This window comes from Phacochoerus africanus, chromosome 3 (genome assembly GCF_016906955.1).
Source record: "Phacochoerus africanus isolate WHEZ1 chromosome 3, ROS_Pafr_v1, whole genome shotgun sequence".
NCBI lineage: Eukaryota > Metazoa > Chordata > Mammalia > Artiodactyla > Suidae > Phacochoerus > Phacochoerus africanus.
In genome coordinates this window covers 49,297,839-49,316,213 of record NC_062546.1, presented here as the reverse complement: position 1 = coordinate 49,316,213, position 18,375 = coordinate 49,297,839, and the positions used below count along the sequence as shown (strand labels likewise).

General features: G+C 44.2%; 1 protein-coding gene across 3 annotated transcripts in view; it reads left to right on the top strand.

The window, feature by feature from the left end:
* Positions 1-18,375, top strand: part of CDS2 (CDP-diacylglycerol synthase 2) — a 65,959-nt gene that overhangs the window by 28,052 nt on the left and 19,532 nt on the right. For 2 of the 3 annotated variants that reach the window (XM_047771712.1, XM_047771713.1), the window contains exon 2: positions 16,334-16,470. In XM_047771712.1, coding sequence (XP_047627668.1) covers positions 16,334-16,470 — 137 coding nt within the window. Of the gene's footprint in view, positions 1-15,572; positions 15,715-16,333; positions 16,471-18,375 lie in introns of those variants that run through there. The other variant, XM_047771714.1, reaches the window with a different exon arrangement.

Here is an 18,375-nt window from a genome sequence, read left to right as displayed (position 1 = left end):
GATACCTCTCTTCACGGCCTCTCTTTCTAGCAAGGAAGAAGATGGCAGTGCCTGGGCTATTGTTCATAAAAGGATCTGCAAGGTTTAGAGAGAGTAGAGCTGGAGCTCCCTGCCCCCACCCCGCCTGTAGGGGCTCTGCCTGGGTTCTGTCCTGCCCTCCCTAGCCTGGGGAAGCAGCACCCTTTGTGAGTTTCCTTGACAACCGGATGGCTAAGTTAAAAATAACCTGTGCTGGGGCTTCTGTTTGTACACACACACACACACCCTCTTGCCTGCTGTGCTGGTACACACACACACCCTCTTGCCTGCTGTGCTCGTACACACACACACACACACACACACACACCCTCTTGCCTGCTGTGCTCGTACACACACACACACACACACCCTCTTGCCTGCTGTGCTCGTACACATACACACACACACACACACACACACACACACACACCCTCTTGCCTGCTGTGCTCAGCTCAGTTCCTTTGGCTTTGATGGGGCCCTGGTACTTGTGTTCCAAAGCCCCTTAGGGGTCAGATCTAGATAATCCTACGGCATTGGAATCGTTAGCTGTATTCCTAATGGTAGCAAATGGGGTGTGGGTGACAATGTTAACATAAAGATTGGAAAGCTAGTGGCCCAGCGGAAGCGTGTTGGGCCCATAACACAGAGGTCGATGGATTGAAACCACCCTCTACTAATGCTTAATTTCCTCTCCTGCTGCATAGCACAGGGAACTATATCTAGTCACTTATGATGGAACATGATGGAGGATAATGTGAGAAAAAGAATATATATGTATGACTGGGTCACTTTGCTGTATAGTAAAAATTGGCAGAACACTGTAAATCAACCGTAATGGGAAAAAAAAGAAAGAAAGAAAGAAAAAAAGACTGGAAAGCTGTTCTGAATGCCTCAGTCTTTATTCAGTCTAACCTGTGTTGACTTAAAGAATGTGCACAACTTAAAAGTTGAGAGTTAAGTTTTATTTGGGGTAAAATGAGAACCACAGCCTGGGAGGCAGCATTTCAGATAGCTCTGAAATACCACTTCAAAGATGTAGGGGCAAATGTCAGTACATATGTGATTTTGGTGAAGGGTATTGTGGTTCTGTGCATGGGTTGGAAGGAGAATTTCCAGACTCAGAGTGGAGTGAAAAGAGAGGTAGGTTTATTGAGTTAAGAAACAGTGTGCTAGCAGCAGGACAGCTTCCTGATGATCAGGGACAGCTGACTCCACACACTTGGTTGTGTCTGTTTTTATAGCCCAGGGACAAAGGAGAGAGGAGAGGTCTTTATGCTTGCTGGTTGGTTGGGACATATAATGCCCCTGTAGGGTCTGGGTGAGGAGTGGGCCAAATACCTTTCCTAGTAGGGACAGAAAGGAGTAGGCCAGATTGCTCAGGAGGGGCTTGAGAACTCTGTAACAATTGCAGTGGGACAGAAGGGGTGATGAGGGTTTGATAATTTTTATCCTGGCCAGAGGTGGAGTTTTAACTTGTTGGAGAGGCCTTGAAGTCCCACATTCCCTCCTCTTTTTCTCAAGGGTCAAGTCTTTGGCCCCTCATGTCTAACTACCTGCCTATTTTCCTCTTTGGTGTTTGGGAACTCAGAGTTTAAGAGAAAAGGACTGACAACTCCTCTGGCTGCTTCCTGCTGCACAGGGGCATTGTAGGGCCCTGCATTCCATCTGCCTGCTCCCTGTCAGGGTATTCCTGAAGAGGGAGGTGTGGCTCCAGGAACAATATTGGCTGCTTGTTCCAACATTGTTAGGTGTGGCATCATGAGCTAGAATCCCTGTTGAATTACCATTTGGAGACAACTTTTCTGTATTCTGGAAGAAACTAACTTAACAAGCAGATTAAAAAGTCGAGGTCAGGAGTTCCTGTTGCGGCTCAGTGGTAACAAACTTGACTAGTATCTGTGAGGACACTGGTTCCATCCCTGGCCTTGCTCAGTGGGTTAAGGATCTGGCATTGCCACTAGCTGTGATGTGGGTTACAGACTTGGCTTGGATCCAGCAATGCTGTGGCTGGGACATAGGCCAGCAGCTGTAGCGCCGATATAACCCCTAGCCTGGGAACTTGCATATGCCGAGGTATGATCCTAAAAAAGGCAAAAAAAAAAAAGTCAAGGGCAAAGATCAGCAAAAGAATTGTTATCTGGGGGCCCAAGCAGGGTAAGAACCAAGTTATGCTTGGTAACAATTTTTAAATTTTTTGTCTCTTTTTAGGGCCACACCTGTGGCATATGGAGATTCCCAGGCTAGGGTCGAATCAGAGCTGTAGCCGCCGGCCTACGCTATAGCCACAGCAACGCAGGATCTAAGCTGTGCCTTCAACCTACACCACAGCTCATGGCAACGCCAGATCCTTAACCCACTGAGCAAGGCCAGGGATTGAACCTGTGTCCTCATGGTTACTAGTCAGATTCATTTCCTCTGAGCCATGATATGGGAACTCCAACAGTTTTTATTATAGTCCAGACAGAATCAGTGCTTGGGTTATTCTGTCTGAAGGAACAGAACCAGTTGGCATGGTCATATCCTCTGCTAGCCCACTATTATTGATGTAGATGTAATGACCCCAGTTGGAGGAGTGACAACCTCAACATTTATAGACAAAATCGATTTCATTTCTTTTCAGGAGAATAAATGTGAAGCCCAGTCTGGACCTGGAATTTCCAAGAGACTTGTAGTCAGGCAGCCAGTTGAGTAGTTTTTTCTACTTAGAGAAACGTTGTAACATTTGTTGTGGTATTAACACATAATTAACATGAGCTATTGGTTATTATACGTGTCCCCTCTTTCTGTTAATGTATAATCTAAAACAAAAAACATTTTTTTTATTAATAGTTACAAGAGGAGACCTTGAAAATGTAAGGTTGCAGTTCCCAGCTGCCAGCTGATGCTGCTTTGAGAATGAATGGTGGTATCAAGTCTGACCAGGTTTAAGTACATAAACCTTAAGTTCCTGACAATACAAGGACTTGCCTAAAATTACTCCCACAATATTACCTAGTATTACCTTGGATGTCTGAATCATAGCTACTCCGTTCTTCCTTTCTATTTCTCTTCTCTCCTTAATGGCTGAAGCAGACGCCACTGTTAATGATTTTAGTGCTTTTCTAGGTATAAGAAGATGCAAGAATTTGGGCTCAAATCCTTTACCTGAAAACATCTAACTATCTGAAGGCTGGTTTTGCCAGTTTTTCCCAGAACAGAGTGCCTTATTCCTGATTTCCATCCTGAACTCCTTTCAGGGAGTGTTGAAGTTCAGCAGCTTTAGCTGTTCAAAATTTAATCCTTGTAGAGGCAGATGACAAGTGCCAATTTCCAGTTGTCATGGCCTCCTCATGGTTATAAATTTGACCATAGTTTGGGAGGCATTTGGTGTCCATTTTGTCCCCTGGCGCTAGGAATGCTCATTACCAGTTCTGGTGAAGATTTCGTTGACAGGCCACTCAGTGTGCTACTACTGGACTTGGCCTTATAAACAGTAGCCAAAAATTTCTGGACCACCTGTTTTACTAGTCTCCTATGGTCCAGGAAAATATTCCCACTTGTTTCTTCTCATATCTAGACCTATGCTGTTACAATTATTAATCTCATATGTGACTACGTTATTTTATCAGACTCAGTTATACATTTGACAATACAAGAAATAGTTTAGTAAAATAGTTAATAAAAATAATATAGTTAGCAGTATTAGTAGTCATAAATAAGAATTTAAGTCAGGAGCTTTCACCAAGTGGAGCCCAGTATATCTCCAGATCATCTGGCTTAGTCTGTTCTTTAAGGGAAATTACATACTGGATTTGTTCATAAAGCATTCACCCCAATTTCCTAGTGTTACTAGGCTGGTTATCCCTAGATGGTTTAATTGTTCCCAACATAAGGGAGTCTTTGAATTTAAATTACTGTAGTCTGGTGTTAACCACATAAATCTATCCCATAGTTGTGGAAAGGTAATTATCTCTTGGCTGAAGTCTTGCTTGTCACTCTGATTGAGCTTGAGTCACTTTAGAAGAAAGTATGTTTATGGCCAGGGTCAGAGCAGATATTATTAATTGACCAGGTGAGGGGAATCCCACCTAGTTAATATCAACAGTGGCTTGAACAGAATTATATTTTTTTCCAATAAATTTCCAAAGGGCCCACTCCTAAGAGCCTTGGAGGGAAGACCCCACCAAGGTAAATCAGCAGTACTAGTTGCAAGTAATTGACTACAACCCAACAATTGGATTGATTTCTAAAATTCACATAGGATCATGGCAATAATAGGAAAACATTTGATTAAACAATTTTTTTCTTTCAAATTACCCTCATTTTTACCAGATACAGACAAATTAGGATTGTAAAATGTATATTCCAAATGGAAAACACATTTTCTAACCATTTCTTTTCATTATTGGATTTGCCATGGAGCCGGGAAGAACCTATCGGCCATCTTGGATTTCCTATAGCCCTGACTGTTTAATTCACAGCTATTGTTTACCTGTCTTAATTCTCTGATTTAGGAGCAGACGGTTGCTATGCTGCTGGAGCATCAGGATGGCAACAATGAGGGGTTAATTTTTTTTTTTTTTTGGTAGAATTAAAATGCACTTTATATGTGCCATAATCCTGGCACATATGAAGATTTTGTTGTTTTTACCTTTCATTTGACTGTGTTTCCCCTGTAATTTGTGTGTGCGTGTGTGTCTTTTTTTTTTTTTTTTTTTTTCAGGGCTGCACCCACCGTACATGGAGGTTCCCAGGCTAGGGGTTGAATTGGAGCTGTAGCCACTGGTCTATACCACAGCCTCAATGCTAGATCCGAGCCCTGTCTGTGACCTACACGACAGCTCACGGCAATGCTGGATCCTTAATTCACTGAGCAAGGCCAGGGATCAAACCTATGTCCTTATGGATGCTAGTCAGATTTGTTTCTGCTGAGCCACGACAGGAACTCCTGTAATTTTTTTTTTTTTTTTTTTTTTTTTTTTGCTTTTTAGGGCTGTACCCATGGCATATGGAAGTTCCCAGGCTAGGAGTCAAATTAGAGCTGCAGCTTCTGGCCTACACCACAGCCACAGCAAAGTGGGATCTGAGCCGCATCTGCGACCCACACCACAGCTCACGGCAACGCCAGATCGTTAACCCACTGAGCAAGGCCAGGGATTGAACCTGTGTCCTCATGGTTACTAGTCGAATTCATTTCTGCTGTGCCAAAACGGGAACTCCCTCCCCTGTAATTTAATCTACCAAATAATCAACAGATCTTATCTAGTATAACCTAGGTACAATAAAGGTTATTATGCTTAATGCTGATGACTCTAAAATTAAGTCTGTATTACTTAGATCCGAAAACTTTAATACCAGGTATTAATTTAATACTGAATACTTCCCAGTTCACATGAACCTAAAATTATTTCTGGCCGATTACCTTCTGTATTTTTGAGAATTTATGTAAGCACTTAATTTCCTTTAAGCTAATTAAGTAGAGCTCTTTTACGAATTAATTTGGCAATGCCATACACCCATAACACATACAGATACGTACAAACACATAAAGCAGAGACCTCATGATTCCCATTCAAAAGTTTCAGCCAAGAATTAGGTACAGCTGTATAAAACCCATTTTTGTTTGTTCATTTGACCTCCCACGCCCTACCCCCATTAAGGAGGTAGGGGTTGGGGAGCAGAGGGTTGAGGAGGAGACTGGTGAGATGAGGACAGGAAAGGTCAAACGGAATATCTGGTAGACAGAGGGAAGGAGGGGGATGAAGCGGTAGAGCAGCAACAGAGAGACACATGCGGCAGGAGTCCCTTAAGCCCGGATTTTGGCTGAGGGTCATGAAGGCCTGGATATAAGTTACCTTGGAGTCCTTTCCTTGTCACATTCCTTCCAATTCTTTTTTTTTCTTTTTTTTTTTTGCCTTTTCTAGGGCCGCTCCCGAGGCATATGGAGGTTCCTAGGCAGGGGTCTAATCGGAGCTGTAGCTGCCAGCCTACGCCAGAGCCACAGCAACGCGGGATCCGAGCCGCATCTGCGACCCACACCACAGCTCACGGCAACGCCAGATCCTTAACCCACTGAGCAAGGGCAGGGATCGAACCCGCAACCCCATGCTTCCCAGTCGGATTCGTTAACCACTATGCCACGACGGGAACTCCTTCCAATTCTTGAGGACACAGCCTAGGGGAGCATCTGTGGGAGGCTCCCGGGATGTACCAGAACACATTCTTAGCCTATATGCCATAGAATAGGGTTGCTGAGAGTCACTGGCTTGCAAAAAAAGCATCCCTTTTTGTCTCAGTGACGTCTCCATGTGACGAAGGCACAAAGTCCACCCGTCTTCATGGTTGCATCTGACCAGCGTAGGTGGCCAGAGAAATGACCCTTGGACAGGGCGGGGGAATTCCCGGGAGCCAGCCAGGCATTAACTCACCATTAGGAGATCTGCTGGGACGTGGAAGGACTTAGGATGACACAGGAGCGGTGGTGTCCTTCAAAGCCTTTCTGGGCAGAGGAAGACAGAGTGAAAGTAACAGGAAGAGAGTAGGCTGGGGATTCTACCTTGTAGTCCTATCAGGGAGGTGGTGGCCAAGGAACAGTGGGCTCTGTGTTTTGCTTTAACCACTATGTGCCTCACATTGCACGGAAGTTGTCTTAATGCGGAGCAGATGCTCTAATAGCCTGGTCCGTTCCATGACCCCCTTATCCTCGCATGGGAGTCTTCAAGCGGCAGACTGCCCTGATGGCTTTATTGCCTGACCCGTGCCCATGCATTTTAGTTGGCTTGGTCCTCAGCCGAGAGGAAATAGAAAAGAGGAACTTTCACCTGTTTGGGTGGCAGTTACTAAGGCATAGTGAGCATTCAGAACACACCAGAGTGTAACCCTGGCCAGAGTTCTTTAGTTGCTTCTATAGCTACTCACCTGTTCACAGAGGGTTCCAGAAAGAGAGAAGGGAGAAAGGTGGGGGAGAGAACCCCCCCAGTAAGCTCCCTTTATGGGCCACCAAAATGTTGTGGTTCGTGCACAGGTTGGAAGGAGAATTTCCAGACTCAGAGCAGAGTGAAAAGAAAAATAAGTTTATTGAGATAAGAAATGCTGCTAGTGCAGCAGGACAACTTCCTGATGATCATGGACCACTGACTCCAAGTGCTTGGTTATGTCTGTTTTTATAGCTCAGGGACAAAAGAGAGAGGAGAGGTCTCTATGCTTGCTGGTTGGTTGGGGTCATATAATTCCCCTATAGGGGTGGGGTGGGCCAAATACCTTTCCTAGTAGGGACAGGAAGGAGTAGGCCAGATTGATCAGGAGGGGCTTGAGAACTCTGAAACACTTGTAGTGGGGCAGAAGGGGTGATGAGGGTTTGATAATTTTTATCCTGGCCAGAGGCTTTTTGAGTTTATCTCGTTGAAGTTCCACAAAGGGGAAAGTGCATGCAACCAAGCCCAGAATTTTGCCTCCAGTCTTGAGAGGCAGATGTCACCATGAAGGATTTTACTTCTTTTCTAGATATGAGGAGATTAAAGAATTGGGCTCATAAAATCTCCTGAAATTATCTAACTATTTGAAGACCTATTCTGCCACTTTTCCAGCGCACAAAATACCTTGCTCCCAGTCTCCTTTTGGGGGCTCATTTTGGGGGCATTGAGAGTCGGCAGCTGCAGTGGCTCATAATTCAGTCCGTGTAGAGGCAGATGGCAAGGGCTAATTCTCCATTTTACAGGGCTCCCCCATAGTCGTAAATTTGACCATAGTTTTGGGAGGCATTTCATGACCAATTCGTCCTATGGTGCTAAAGAAGCTCATCCAAGGTCTGGTGAAGATTTCACTGATAGTCCACATGATGTGCTATTACTGGACTAGGCCTTATTAACAGTAGCCAAAAGTCTCTGGACCACCTGTCTTACTAGTCCGTTATGGTTGAGGAAAATATTCTCTCTTGTTGCATCTTCCCGTATCTAGAATTACACTATTACAGTCATTAATCTGGTAAAGAATTAGTATTTGATCAATTTCTTCAATTCCCCTAGTCATCTTTTTTTGTTTTTTTTTTTTGCCATTTCTTGGGCCGCTCCCGCGGCATATGGAGGTTCCCAGGCTAGGGGTCTTATCGGAGCTGTAGCTGCCAGCCTACGCCACAGCCACAGCAACGTGTGATCTGAGCCGCGTCTGTGACCTACACCACAGCTCACGGCAACACCAGATCCTTAACCCACTGAGCAAGGGCAGGAATCGAACCCAAAACCTCATGGTTCTTAGTCGGATTCGTTAACCACTGCACCACAACGGGAACTAGTCATCATTTTTGTTGGAGGCTCAGTTACACATTTGGAAATACAAGAAACACTTTTGTAAAACAGGCAAAATATAAACAATATAGCTAATAACATTAACAGAGTTATAAGTAAAATATTTAAGCCAAGCACTTCCTATGCCAAACCAGTTTTAGAAGATGTCAAGAATAGGGAGCCAGGGAGTTCCCGGAAACGAATCAGACTAGTATCTATGAGGATTCGGGATTGATCCCTGGCCTCGCTCAGTGAGCTGTGGTGTGGGTTGCAGATGTGGCTCATATCTCATGTTGCTATGACTGTGGTGTAGGCCGGCAGCTGCAGCTCCGATTCCACCCCCAGCCTGGGAGCTTCCATATGCCATGAGTGAGGCCCTAAAAAGCAAAAAAAAAAAAAAAAAAGAAAACCTGTCACTTTTAAAGCAGCATAGAGACCTCACAATTCAGTAGGATAATAACCTGGTTACTATCATTTAAAGTCTTTTGTTCAGTGAATTTCATTAAGGCCTGGTATAGCTTATTACACCCTCTAATCCTATTGAAGGTACAAAAATAGCTGCTAAATTAAGTACTAGCAAAATGCATATCTCTTGACCCATCAGGTTCATATGGTAGATTGGTTGGGATCTTTACTTTTTTTTTTACCTCCTTTTTACAGCCTCACTTGCAGCATATGGAAGTTCCTGGGCTAGAGGTTGAATCAGAGCTGCAGCTGCCAGCCTCTGCCACAGCAACTCTGGATCTGAGCTGCATTTGCAAACTCTGCTGCAGCTTGTGGCAATGCCGGATCCTTAAGCCACTGAGTGAGTCCAGGGATTGAACCTGCATCCTCACAGAGACTATTTCGGGTTCTTAATCACTGAGCCACAATGGGAACTCTGGGGTCATCTTTAAATTGTTACATATATTCCTTGAACCAAGGGAATCCTAGAGTACATCCTCCTATCCATACTGGTAGAAGCCAAAGCCATAAATTAGTACCGCAAACCCAGTGAGTTCCATTAGGTGCAACCCAGTGATTCTCCTGTTGTCTGACCCAGTCTATTCCATACCAATCACTATTTCTAAGGGTAATAAAATGTAGGCATTGTTCATAAGGCACCCAGTCTAATTTCCTAATGTTGCTAGGCTGATCATTATTAGTATGATTTAATTGTTCCCAACATAGGGGAGCCTTTAAACTTAAATGGCTATAGCCTAGTGTTAATCATAAATTCATCCCACAGTTGTGGAAGGTTCCCCTCTAATAAGATGGAGGTTATGTATGATTTTTGATTAAAACTTAGCTCATTGTTCTGACTGAGTTTGACCCTAAAAGAAATTCATATTTATGATCAGAATCATAGCAGGTATTATTAATTGGCCAGATGAGAAAATCCCACCTAGTAATGAAATGAATTTCCTACAGGCTATCCAATCAGAGCTTTGGAAGGAAGAAACCCACCAAGGTAACCCAAAAGTACTAGACCCAGAAGTACTGTGAATCCATTGTCACAGGCCCAACAATTGGATTTTTAAAAAAATTAGTATAGGATCATGCCCATGATAGAAAAACATTTGCTTTGTATGCAGAAGTTCAGGAAATCAAGAAAACACTGTAAATCATCATACGAACCAGGTCCAGCACCTTGGGCCAGCTGTCTTCTGATGTGTTCTTTTCCTGGTGCAGTTTCTCTATGTGAGCATTGTTTTAAGATGATTTTGAGGTCAGCAGCCCTCTCTATAGACAAGTCTGGTACAGGTTCTTTTTTAAAGTGGGAAATATGAATCCAAGAGTCAGTTTCCTTTAGTTTTGCTGCACATGAGCTAGTTAAGAGTACTGGGTGAGGGCCTTTCCATCTGGCTTGGAAATAGTCCTTTATGTCTTTTCCCAGTATGTATAATGCCCTGGTTGCAGGTCCTGGGGCATCTGACCATCCAAAGGTAGATTACTGAGGTAAGCTTTAGAAACAAGCTTAAAATGTCCTTGTAGAAGCTCAGTTAAACCTGGCACCTGTATAGCATAATAGCAAAGAACTTTCTGGGAAGTGAGTGTCAGTGTAATTCTAATCTCTACAGAATTAGAGTAACAGATTAAAGGTGTCCATTGAAACATCTCTTTCTCTTTAAAATTATTCTTATCTGTATCAAATATAGCCAAACTAAGACTAATTTGTTTGCAAATTAAGTCTAATCTCAGTATACTTGGCTTCATGATAAATATGATTGGTTATATAGACTTTTCTAAAAAAAAGGCTTTGCTAGAACTTTTTTAAAATTTAATTTTATATTTATTAGAGTATATTTGATGAACAGTGTTGTCAATTTCTGCTGTATAGCATAGTGACCGAGTCATACATCTCTCTATATATACTTTCTTTTTCTCGTACTATCTTCCATCATGTTCTGCCCCAAGAGATTGGATATAGATCCCTGTGCTATACAGTAGGACCTCATTACTTAGCCATTCTAAATGTAAGAGTTTGCATCTATTAACCCCAAACTCCCAAGTCCATCCTACTTCCTCCTCCCTTCCCCTTGGCAACCACAGGTCTGTTCTCCAAGTCCATGAGTTTCTTTTCTGTGGAAAGGTTCATTTGTGCCATGTATTAGATTCCAGATATAAGTGATATCATATGGTATTTGTCTTTCTATTTCACTTGTATGAGAATCTAATTCCATCCACTTTTCCGCAAATGGCATTATTTTGTTCTTTTTTTTTTTTTTGTCTTTTTTCCTTTTCTAGGCCCACTCCCGCGGCATAAGGAGATTCCCAGGCTGGGGGTCTAATCGGAGCCTTAGCCGCCGGCCTACGCCAGAGCCACAGCAATGAGGGATCCAAGCCGCATCACAACCTACACCACAGCTTGCGGCAATGCCGGATCCTTAACCCACTGAGCAAGGCCAGGGATTGAACCCACAACCTCATGGTTCCTAGTTGGATTTGTTAACCACTGTGCCACAACGGGAACTCCAAAATTTTTTTTTTGGCTGCATCCATGGCATGTGGAAGTTCCTGGGCCAGGGATCGAACCTGCGCCACAGCAGAGACCCAAGCCACTGCAGTGACTACTTAACCCTCTACGCCACAGGAGAACTCCTAATTTTGTTTTTTTTCGTGGCTGAAAGTATTCCATTGTGCATAAGTACCACATCTTCTTAATCCATTCATCTGTCAGTGGACATTTGGGTTGTTTCTATGTCTTGGCTATTGTGAATAGTGAGTGCTGCAATGAACATAGGGGTGCATGTATCTTTTTGAATCATGGTTTTGTCCAGATATGTGCCCAGGAGTGGGATTGCTGGATCATATGGTAGTTCTGTATTTAGTTTTCTGAGGAACCTCCATACTGTTTTCCATAGTGGTTATACCAGTGTACACTCCCACCAGCAGTGTAGGAGGGTTCCCTTTTCTCTACACCCTCTCCAGCATTTGTTATTTGTATGCTTATTAATGATGGCCATTCTGACCAGTATGAGGTGGTACCTCATTGTAGTTTTGATTTGCATTTCTCTAATAATTAGTGAGGTTGAGCATTTTTTCATGTGCCTACTGGCTATCTCATGTCTTCTTTGGAGAAATATCTATTTAGGTCTTCTGCCCATTTTTTGATTGAGTTTTTGTTGTTGTTGTTTAGTTGTGTGAGTTGTTTGTATATTTGGGAGATTAGGCCCTCTTAGGTTGCATCTTTTGCCAAGATTTTCTCCCATTCTGTGGATTATCTTTTCATGTTTTTAATGGTTTCTTTTGCTGTGCAAAAGCGTTTGTGTTTAATTAGGTCCCATTAATTTATTTTTGTTTTTATTGTCATTCTAGGAGGTGGATCAAACAAGATGTTGCTGTGATTTATGTCAAAGAGTATTCTTTTTTTTTTTTGGTCTTTTCTAGGGCCGCTTCTGCAGCATATGGAGGTTCCCAGGCTAGGGGTTGAATTGGAGCTGTAGCTGCTGGCCTATGCCAGAGCCACAGCAACGCAGGATCTGAGCCGCATCTGCGACCTACACCACAGCTCATGGCAACGCCGGATCCTTAACCCACTGAGTGAGGCCAGGGATCGAACCTGCAACCTCACGGTTCCTAGTCGGATTCATTAACCACTGAGCCACGATGGAAACTCCTTAAAGAGTATTCTTGTCTATGTTTTCCTCTAGGAGCTTATATATCTGGCCTTACTTTTAAGTGTTTAATCCATTTTGAGTTTACTTTTGTGTATGGTGTTAGTGTTCTAATTTTTACATGTAGGTGTCTAGTTTTCCTAGCACCACTTATTGAAGAGTATCTTTCCTCCATTGTGTGTTCTTGCTTCCTTTGTCATAGATTAGTTGACCATAGGTGCTTGGATTTATTTCTGGGCTTTCATATAAATGCAGAAAAAGCTCCTGACAAAATTCAACTCCCATTTCTGATAAAAGTTCTTCAGAAAGTAGTGGGCATAGAGGGAACCTACCTCAACATCATGAAATCCACATATGCCAAACTCACAGCTAACATCATTCTCAATGGTGAAAAATTGAAAGTATTTTTCTCTAAGATCAGGAACAAGACAAGGATATCTCCTTTCACCACTGTTACTCAACATAGTTTTGGAAGTCCTAGCTACAGCAATCAGAGAAGAAAGAAATAAAAGGAATTCAAATTGGAAAAGAAGTGAACTATCACTTTTTGCAGATGACATGATACTATATCTGGAAAATCCTAAAGATACTACCAGAAAACTGTTTTTTGTTTTTTTGTCTTTTCTCGGGTCGCACCAATGGCATATGGAGGTTCCCAGGCTAGGGGTCTAATCGGAACTGTTGCTGCCAGCATACGCCACAGTCACAGCAATGCCAGATCCGAGCTGCATCTGTCGCCTACACCACAGCTCACAGCAACGCCGGATCCTTAACCCACCGAGCGAGGCCAGGGATCGAACCCACAACCTCATGGTTTCTGGTCAGATTCATTAACCACTGCACCACGACAGGAACTCCAACCAAAAAACTGTTAGAGCTCATCAACGAGTTTGGTAAAGTTGCTAGAACTTTTATAAGAAATCTCTCATAAAAGTTTGAGTTTTTAAAGGTCTCTTGTGGCTAGGAAAGTCATGCCAAGGGCATGTCAGATTTTATATTACATATTTAGGTGAATTCCTCCAAAGTTACCCAGTTCTTTCAGAGTCCCCAAAATACCTTGAGATTCCTGTAGGAAATTTATCTGACAAAGCTGCTGGCAAGCTAAGAGTTTCCAATCTCTGGAGGGATTAGGTAGAAAGAAAAGATAAATATTTCAGTTTTGCTTCCAAAGGTATAATTTACCAATTGCTGTTAAGTCATAATTAGCTTGAGGGGAAGAATTTCTTTGTATCTGGAAAATGCAGATTAAAAGCCAGTACTATGTCAGATAGAAACCATGAAAATTATAACCATATTTGCCAGTTCACTCAGTCCAATGTAAGTAATCCTTTTTGACCATCCAGGAGTCCTGTAAACTAGAGATGGGCACTTGCCATGTACCCCTGCAAGAATTGAGTTATGAGATGCTGTAGCTGCTGACCCCCAAGACCCCCTGAAAGGAGCTCAGGGTGGAGATCAGGAGGGAGACCCTCTGTGCTCTGGGAAAACTGTGAGAGCAGGTCATCAGATAGATGTTTTCAGGAGATTTCATGAGCCCAATTCTTGCATCTCCTCATATCTAGAAAAGCAGTAAAATTTTTCATGGTGACTTTTCGTGACTAACAGTAACCTTCATGAGACTACCTCTGCAAAATATGTGCTTCGTTCCATGGACCTCCCCCTTCACTGAAATCGCATATATACTGACATTTCCCCCTACCTCTTTGGAGCAGTATTTCAGAGCTGTCTGAATTACTGTCTCCCGGGCTCTAGTCCTCATTTTGCCCCAAATAAAACTTAACCCTCAACTTTTAAGTTGTGCATATTTTTTAAGTTGACACCCCAGTGTGTTGACTTAAAATCCCAGAGGTGTTGCTGTGTTTCAGAGTTTGTGTGGCTCCGGGTGAGGGTTTGGTTCTATCTTTCTAGGGAACCCATACCAGGTAAAGAGGGTCCTTTCTTGGTCTCTTTTATTCAGTGAAGACACTGGAGTGTAGCACTTGGGTGACCTGTCCAAGAGCCACAGGTTCAGCAGTGGCAGAGGAAGGAGCAGGGACTCCGTCTTGGAACCTGGGGCTCTTTTCTCAGATCTGACTGCCAAGGCCGCCTCTAGAAGTTCTTTACCAAGTGCGCCCTGTATCAGCAGCCTTGTAACATCTAAGGCCTCTGTTGAATGATGTTATCACTGTTGTTAGTTAATTTAGAAATAGCTGTCTCCATGAGGGCACGGGCTGGGTATCTTTACCACACTTGGAATTAATTCTTCTCTTCCCGCTATCCTTCCAGACATTAGTATTTTGTGTAGGTATCTGTGTGCCAGGCATTAGGATATCAGGAGAAAAGGTTGTCATATTCCTGTCTTTAGGGAGCTTAGGGTCAATGGGGGGGGCAATAGACAATTACAAATGCTCCCATCAAGATCCCTCTGGCCAGTGCTGAGAGGGAGAGAGAAGGTTTGATTGTAGGAGAGGGAATGACTGAGGTGGCAGTGAGGCTTAGAGAAGGCTGAGGGAACATATTAGGGACAAAAAGTACTTAAATCTGGAATGTGTAAAAAACGCCTACAAATTAATGAAAAGAAAGGCAAGAAAACTCGGTAGGAAACTGGCTAGTGACTTTTTTTTCTTTTCTTTTTTTTTTGTCTGTTGTCTTTTTAGGGCCACACCCACAGCATATGAAAGTTCCCAGGCTAAGGGTCGAATCTGAGCTTCTGCTGCCAGCCTACACCACAGCCACAGCAACTCCAGATCTGAGCCTCATCTGTGATCTATACCACAGCTCACGGCAACGCTGGATCCTTAACCCACTGAGCAAGGCCAGGGATTGAACTCACATCCTCGTGGATAGTAGTCGTGTTTGTTAACCACTAAGCCACAACGGGAACTCCTGGCCAGTAACTTGACAGATACTTCACAAAAGGTGATATCCAAATGACCAAGAAACATGTGACATGGTACTCAGTTTTATATATTTATTAACCACCAGAAAGATTCAAATTGTTAGTTCAGTTTGAAAAAAGATAGCACGTTTTGTGTTTGCGCATGTATGTACTGAAATATTTGAAGATTTGGTGAAATATCCTTTTGCAAAATTTCCAGTTTACTTTGTTCTGAATTTCTTCCTAAAGAATAAAATGGATTCCAAGATGCTTAAATAAAAGGAAATCCAGTGGGATGAACACATTGAAGTCAGAAATCTGGTTAATAGAAGATGGGGGGCGAGCCATTGCATTTCTCAGAGTGCCTGTTTCTTCATTTGTAAATTGGGATCTTTCTGTCTTCCCTTCCTCCCAGAACTGCTCAGGTGTTCACAGGCGTGGGAAATGCTCTCAAAACTATGAAGGGCTATTCAAATACTAGGTAGTATTTTTACTCTAATCCATGAGGTTTGATTTCTCCTCCACCTTTTCTCACAGAAGCTATTCTAAACTCTTCTAAGAAATTAAAGCTCTGAGTAGGAGGATGTGGAGCAGCTTGCTCCTTGGTACTTTGGATGGAGAGCCTGTTGCTGGCATGGCTCTGATCTCTCCACACAGGCTGGGGAGCAGAGTGAGTTCTTGCGGCATTTTGTTCTGTGGCTGGGGCCTGGTGGCCACTCTGTGAGTGATGTCTATGTGTTTACTGACACCTGGGCCTGGTGGCAGGGAGAAGGCAGTGCCGTTCACCAGTCCTGGTGAAGCATGGACTCGAGTTAGTGGTCCTGTACGGCTTCCATACTGGCGAAGTCTGGAGATAGTGCTTTGGGGAGCCTTGTTGCAGGGGGCAATAGCTGGCATACCCAGCTCCCCCTGAGAGAGCCTGGCCAGAGCCGCTGGTGGTCCTGGTGGCTCTGAGAGTCCACCATTTGCTGTGGCAGAGCAGGAGCTGCTCACAGTATAGAGAGGGATTTTCAAAGGTGGATGGGTCTTTTTGGGTGTCTCTACCCAGGATCCTACTCAGCGTTTTTTACCTTTTCCTCATCTGTTTTTCTGCTCTGCAGGAGTTGGAGTCAGAAGCAAAGGTAGATGGAGAGACTGCATCCGACAGTGAGAGCCGAGTGGAAGCTGTCACCCAACCAACTTCTGCAGATGACACCCCAGAGGTCCTCAACCGGGCCCTTTCCAACTTGTCTTCAAGGTAGTCTGGCTTAATGATGCAGGTGCTCGCTGAGGGGCTTGTCCTGTCTCCAGGTGCCATGGAAGACGCGGGGAGGCCTGCCCACTTCCACTGACCTCCCCTGCCTTTGCCTGGGCTCCAGTGAATGTCCTCTGGTGCTTAACAGTGACTTTGAGCACCTCCTGGCTGGATCTGCCCCCCGATCCGTGCTGTAGGCTGGCTGGGAGGTGCTTTCTGAGGAGAAGGAGAACGTGGACATTGGGGTGGTTGCTGACACAGCACATGACAATAAATGGTCTTTGGGCTTTGTGATGAATGGGCAGGCTGCTTTCCACCAAGGAGCCCGAGTTTCTAGTTCAGAGTTCAGCTTTCCCTCTCCCACACACATCCATTGTGGACATTCCTTAAATTCTCCTATGAGAATTGAGAAACATCTCAACTTGGGTGAATCCAGGGTTAAAATTTTGGTCTCTTGAGACTCTGGGCTTTCTGACACCAGCTCTGCAGGCAGATTAAAAAGACAAACTGCAAGACTTGAAAACATTATCTAAAAGTATTCCTGTGGGAGTTCCTGTTGTGGTGCAGCAGAAATGAATCTGACTAGGAACCGAGAGGTGGTGGGTTTGATCCCTGGCCTCGCTCAGTGGGTTAAGGATCTGGGGTTGCCGTGAGCTGTGGTGTAGGTGGCAGACACGGCTCAGATCTGATGCTGCTTCTGCTGCGGCGTAGGCTGGCAGCTCTAGCTCCAATTGGACCCCTATCTTGGGAACCTCCATATGCCATGGGTGTTGCCCTAAAAAGCAAAATAAAAATAAAAATAATGTATTCCTGTGCATGTCCCCATTCCCCCCATCCCCATTTGTCCCATTGAAAGATCGTATGTGCAGTGGTTCCCAGGTTTCAAATCCCAGCTTAAGCACTTACAGCTGTATTAACTGTGCATCCGTTTCCTCACCTGTACAAGCTAGTAGTGTGGAGGGTTGAATTGATCAATGCATATAAAGCTCTTATAGGAGTTGCCATCATGGCTCAGTGGTTAACAAACCCAGCTAGTATCCATGAGCACACAGGTTCGATCCCTGGCCTTGCTCAGTGGGTTAAGGATCCAGCGTTGCCCTGAGCTGTGGTGTCGATCCAGATGCAGATCAGGTCCTGAGTTGCTGTGGCTGTGGTGTCGGCCAGCAGCTACAGCTCTGATTTGAACCCTAGCCTGGGAACCTCCACATGCTGCAGGTGTGGCCCTAAAAAAAAATAAAATCCTTATAAGAGTGCCAGGTGCGCTTGTGTGATAGCTGATATTACTGCTGCATTTAATACTGTTGGCACCATAACAGTGCAGGGGTCGGGCAGTGTAGGATAGTGCCTCAGGAAGAATGTTCGTAGTTTTTTCCTGAGATGCCCATAGAAGCCATCCAAGTAGATACGGAAGTAGTAGGCACTACCTTGCCCTCAGGACTCTTGTCTGATTCCTTTGGGGTTTTTTTGTTTGTTTGTTTGTTTTTGTCTCTTGTCCTTTTAGGGCCACACCCTCGGCATGTGGAGGTTTCCAGGCTAGGGGTCTAATTGGAGCCATGGCCGCTGGCCTATACCACAGCCACAGCAACTCCAGATCCAAGCCGTGTCTGCGACCTACACCACAGCTCACGGCAATGCAGGATCCTTAACCCACTGAGCGAGGCCAGGGATCAAACCTCATGGTTCCTAGTCGGATTCATTTCCTCTGTACCACGACGGGTACTCCTGATTCTTTTGTTAAAACATAAGCTGGTGTATTTTTATGTGGGCCTTGGAGCACCTGTGAGTTTAGTGTGGATGAGGTGATGTCTCTGGTGGCCCTGCTCCCGCCAGCCTATGGTTAGTGCCCATGTCAAGGTGAAGGGGGTACTCTTAGAAAGAATTGACCTCAGGACGTCTCATCCCAGGAAC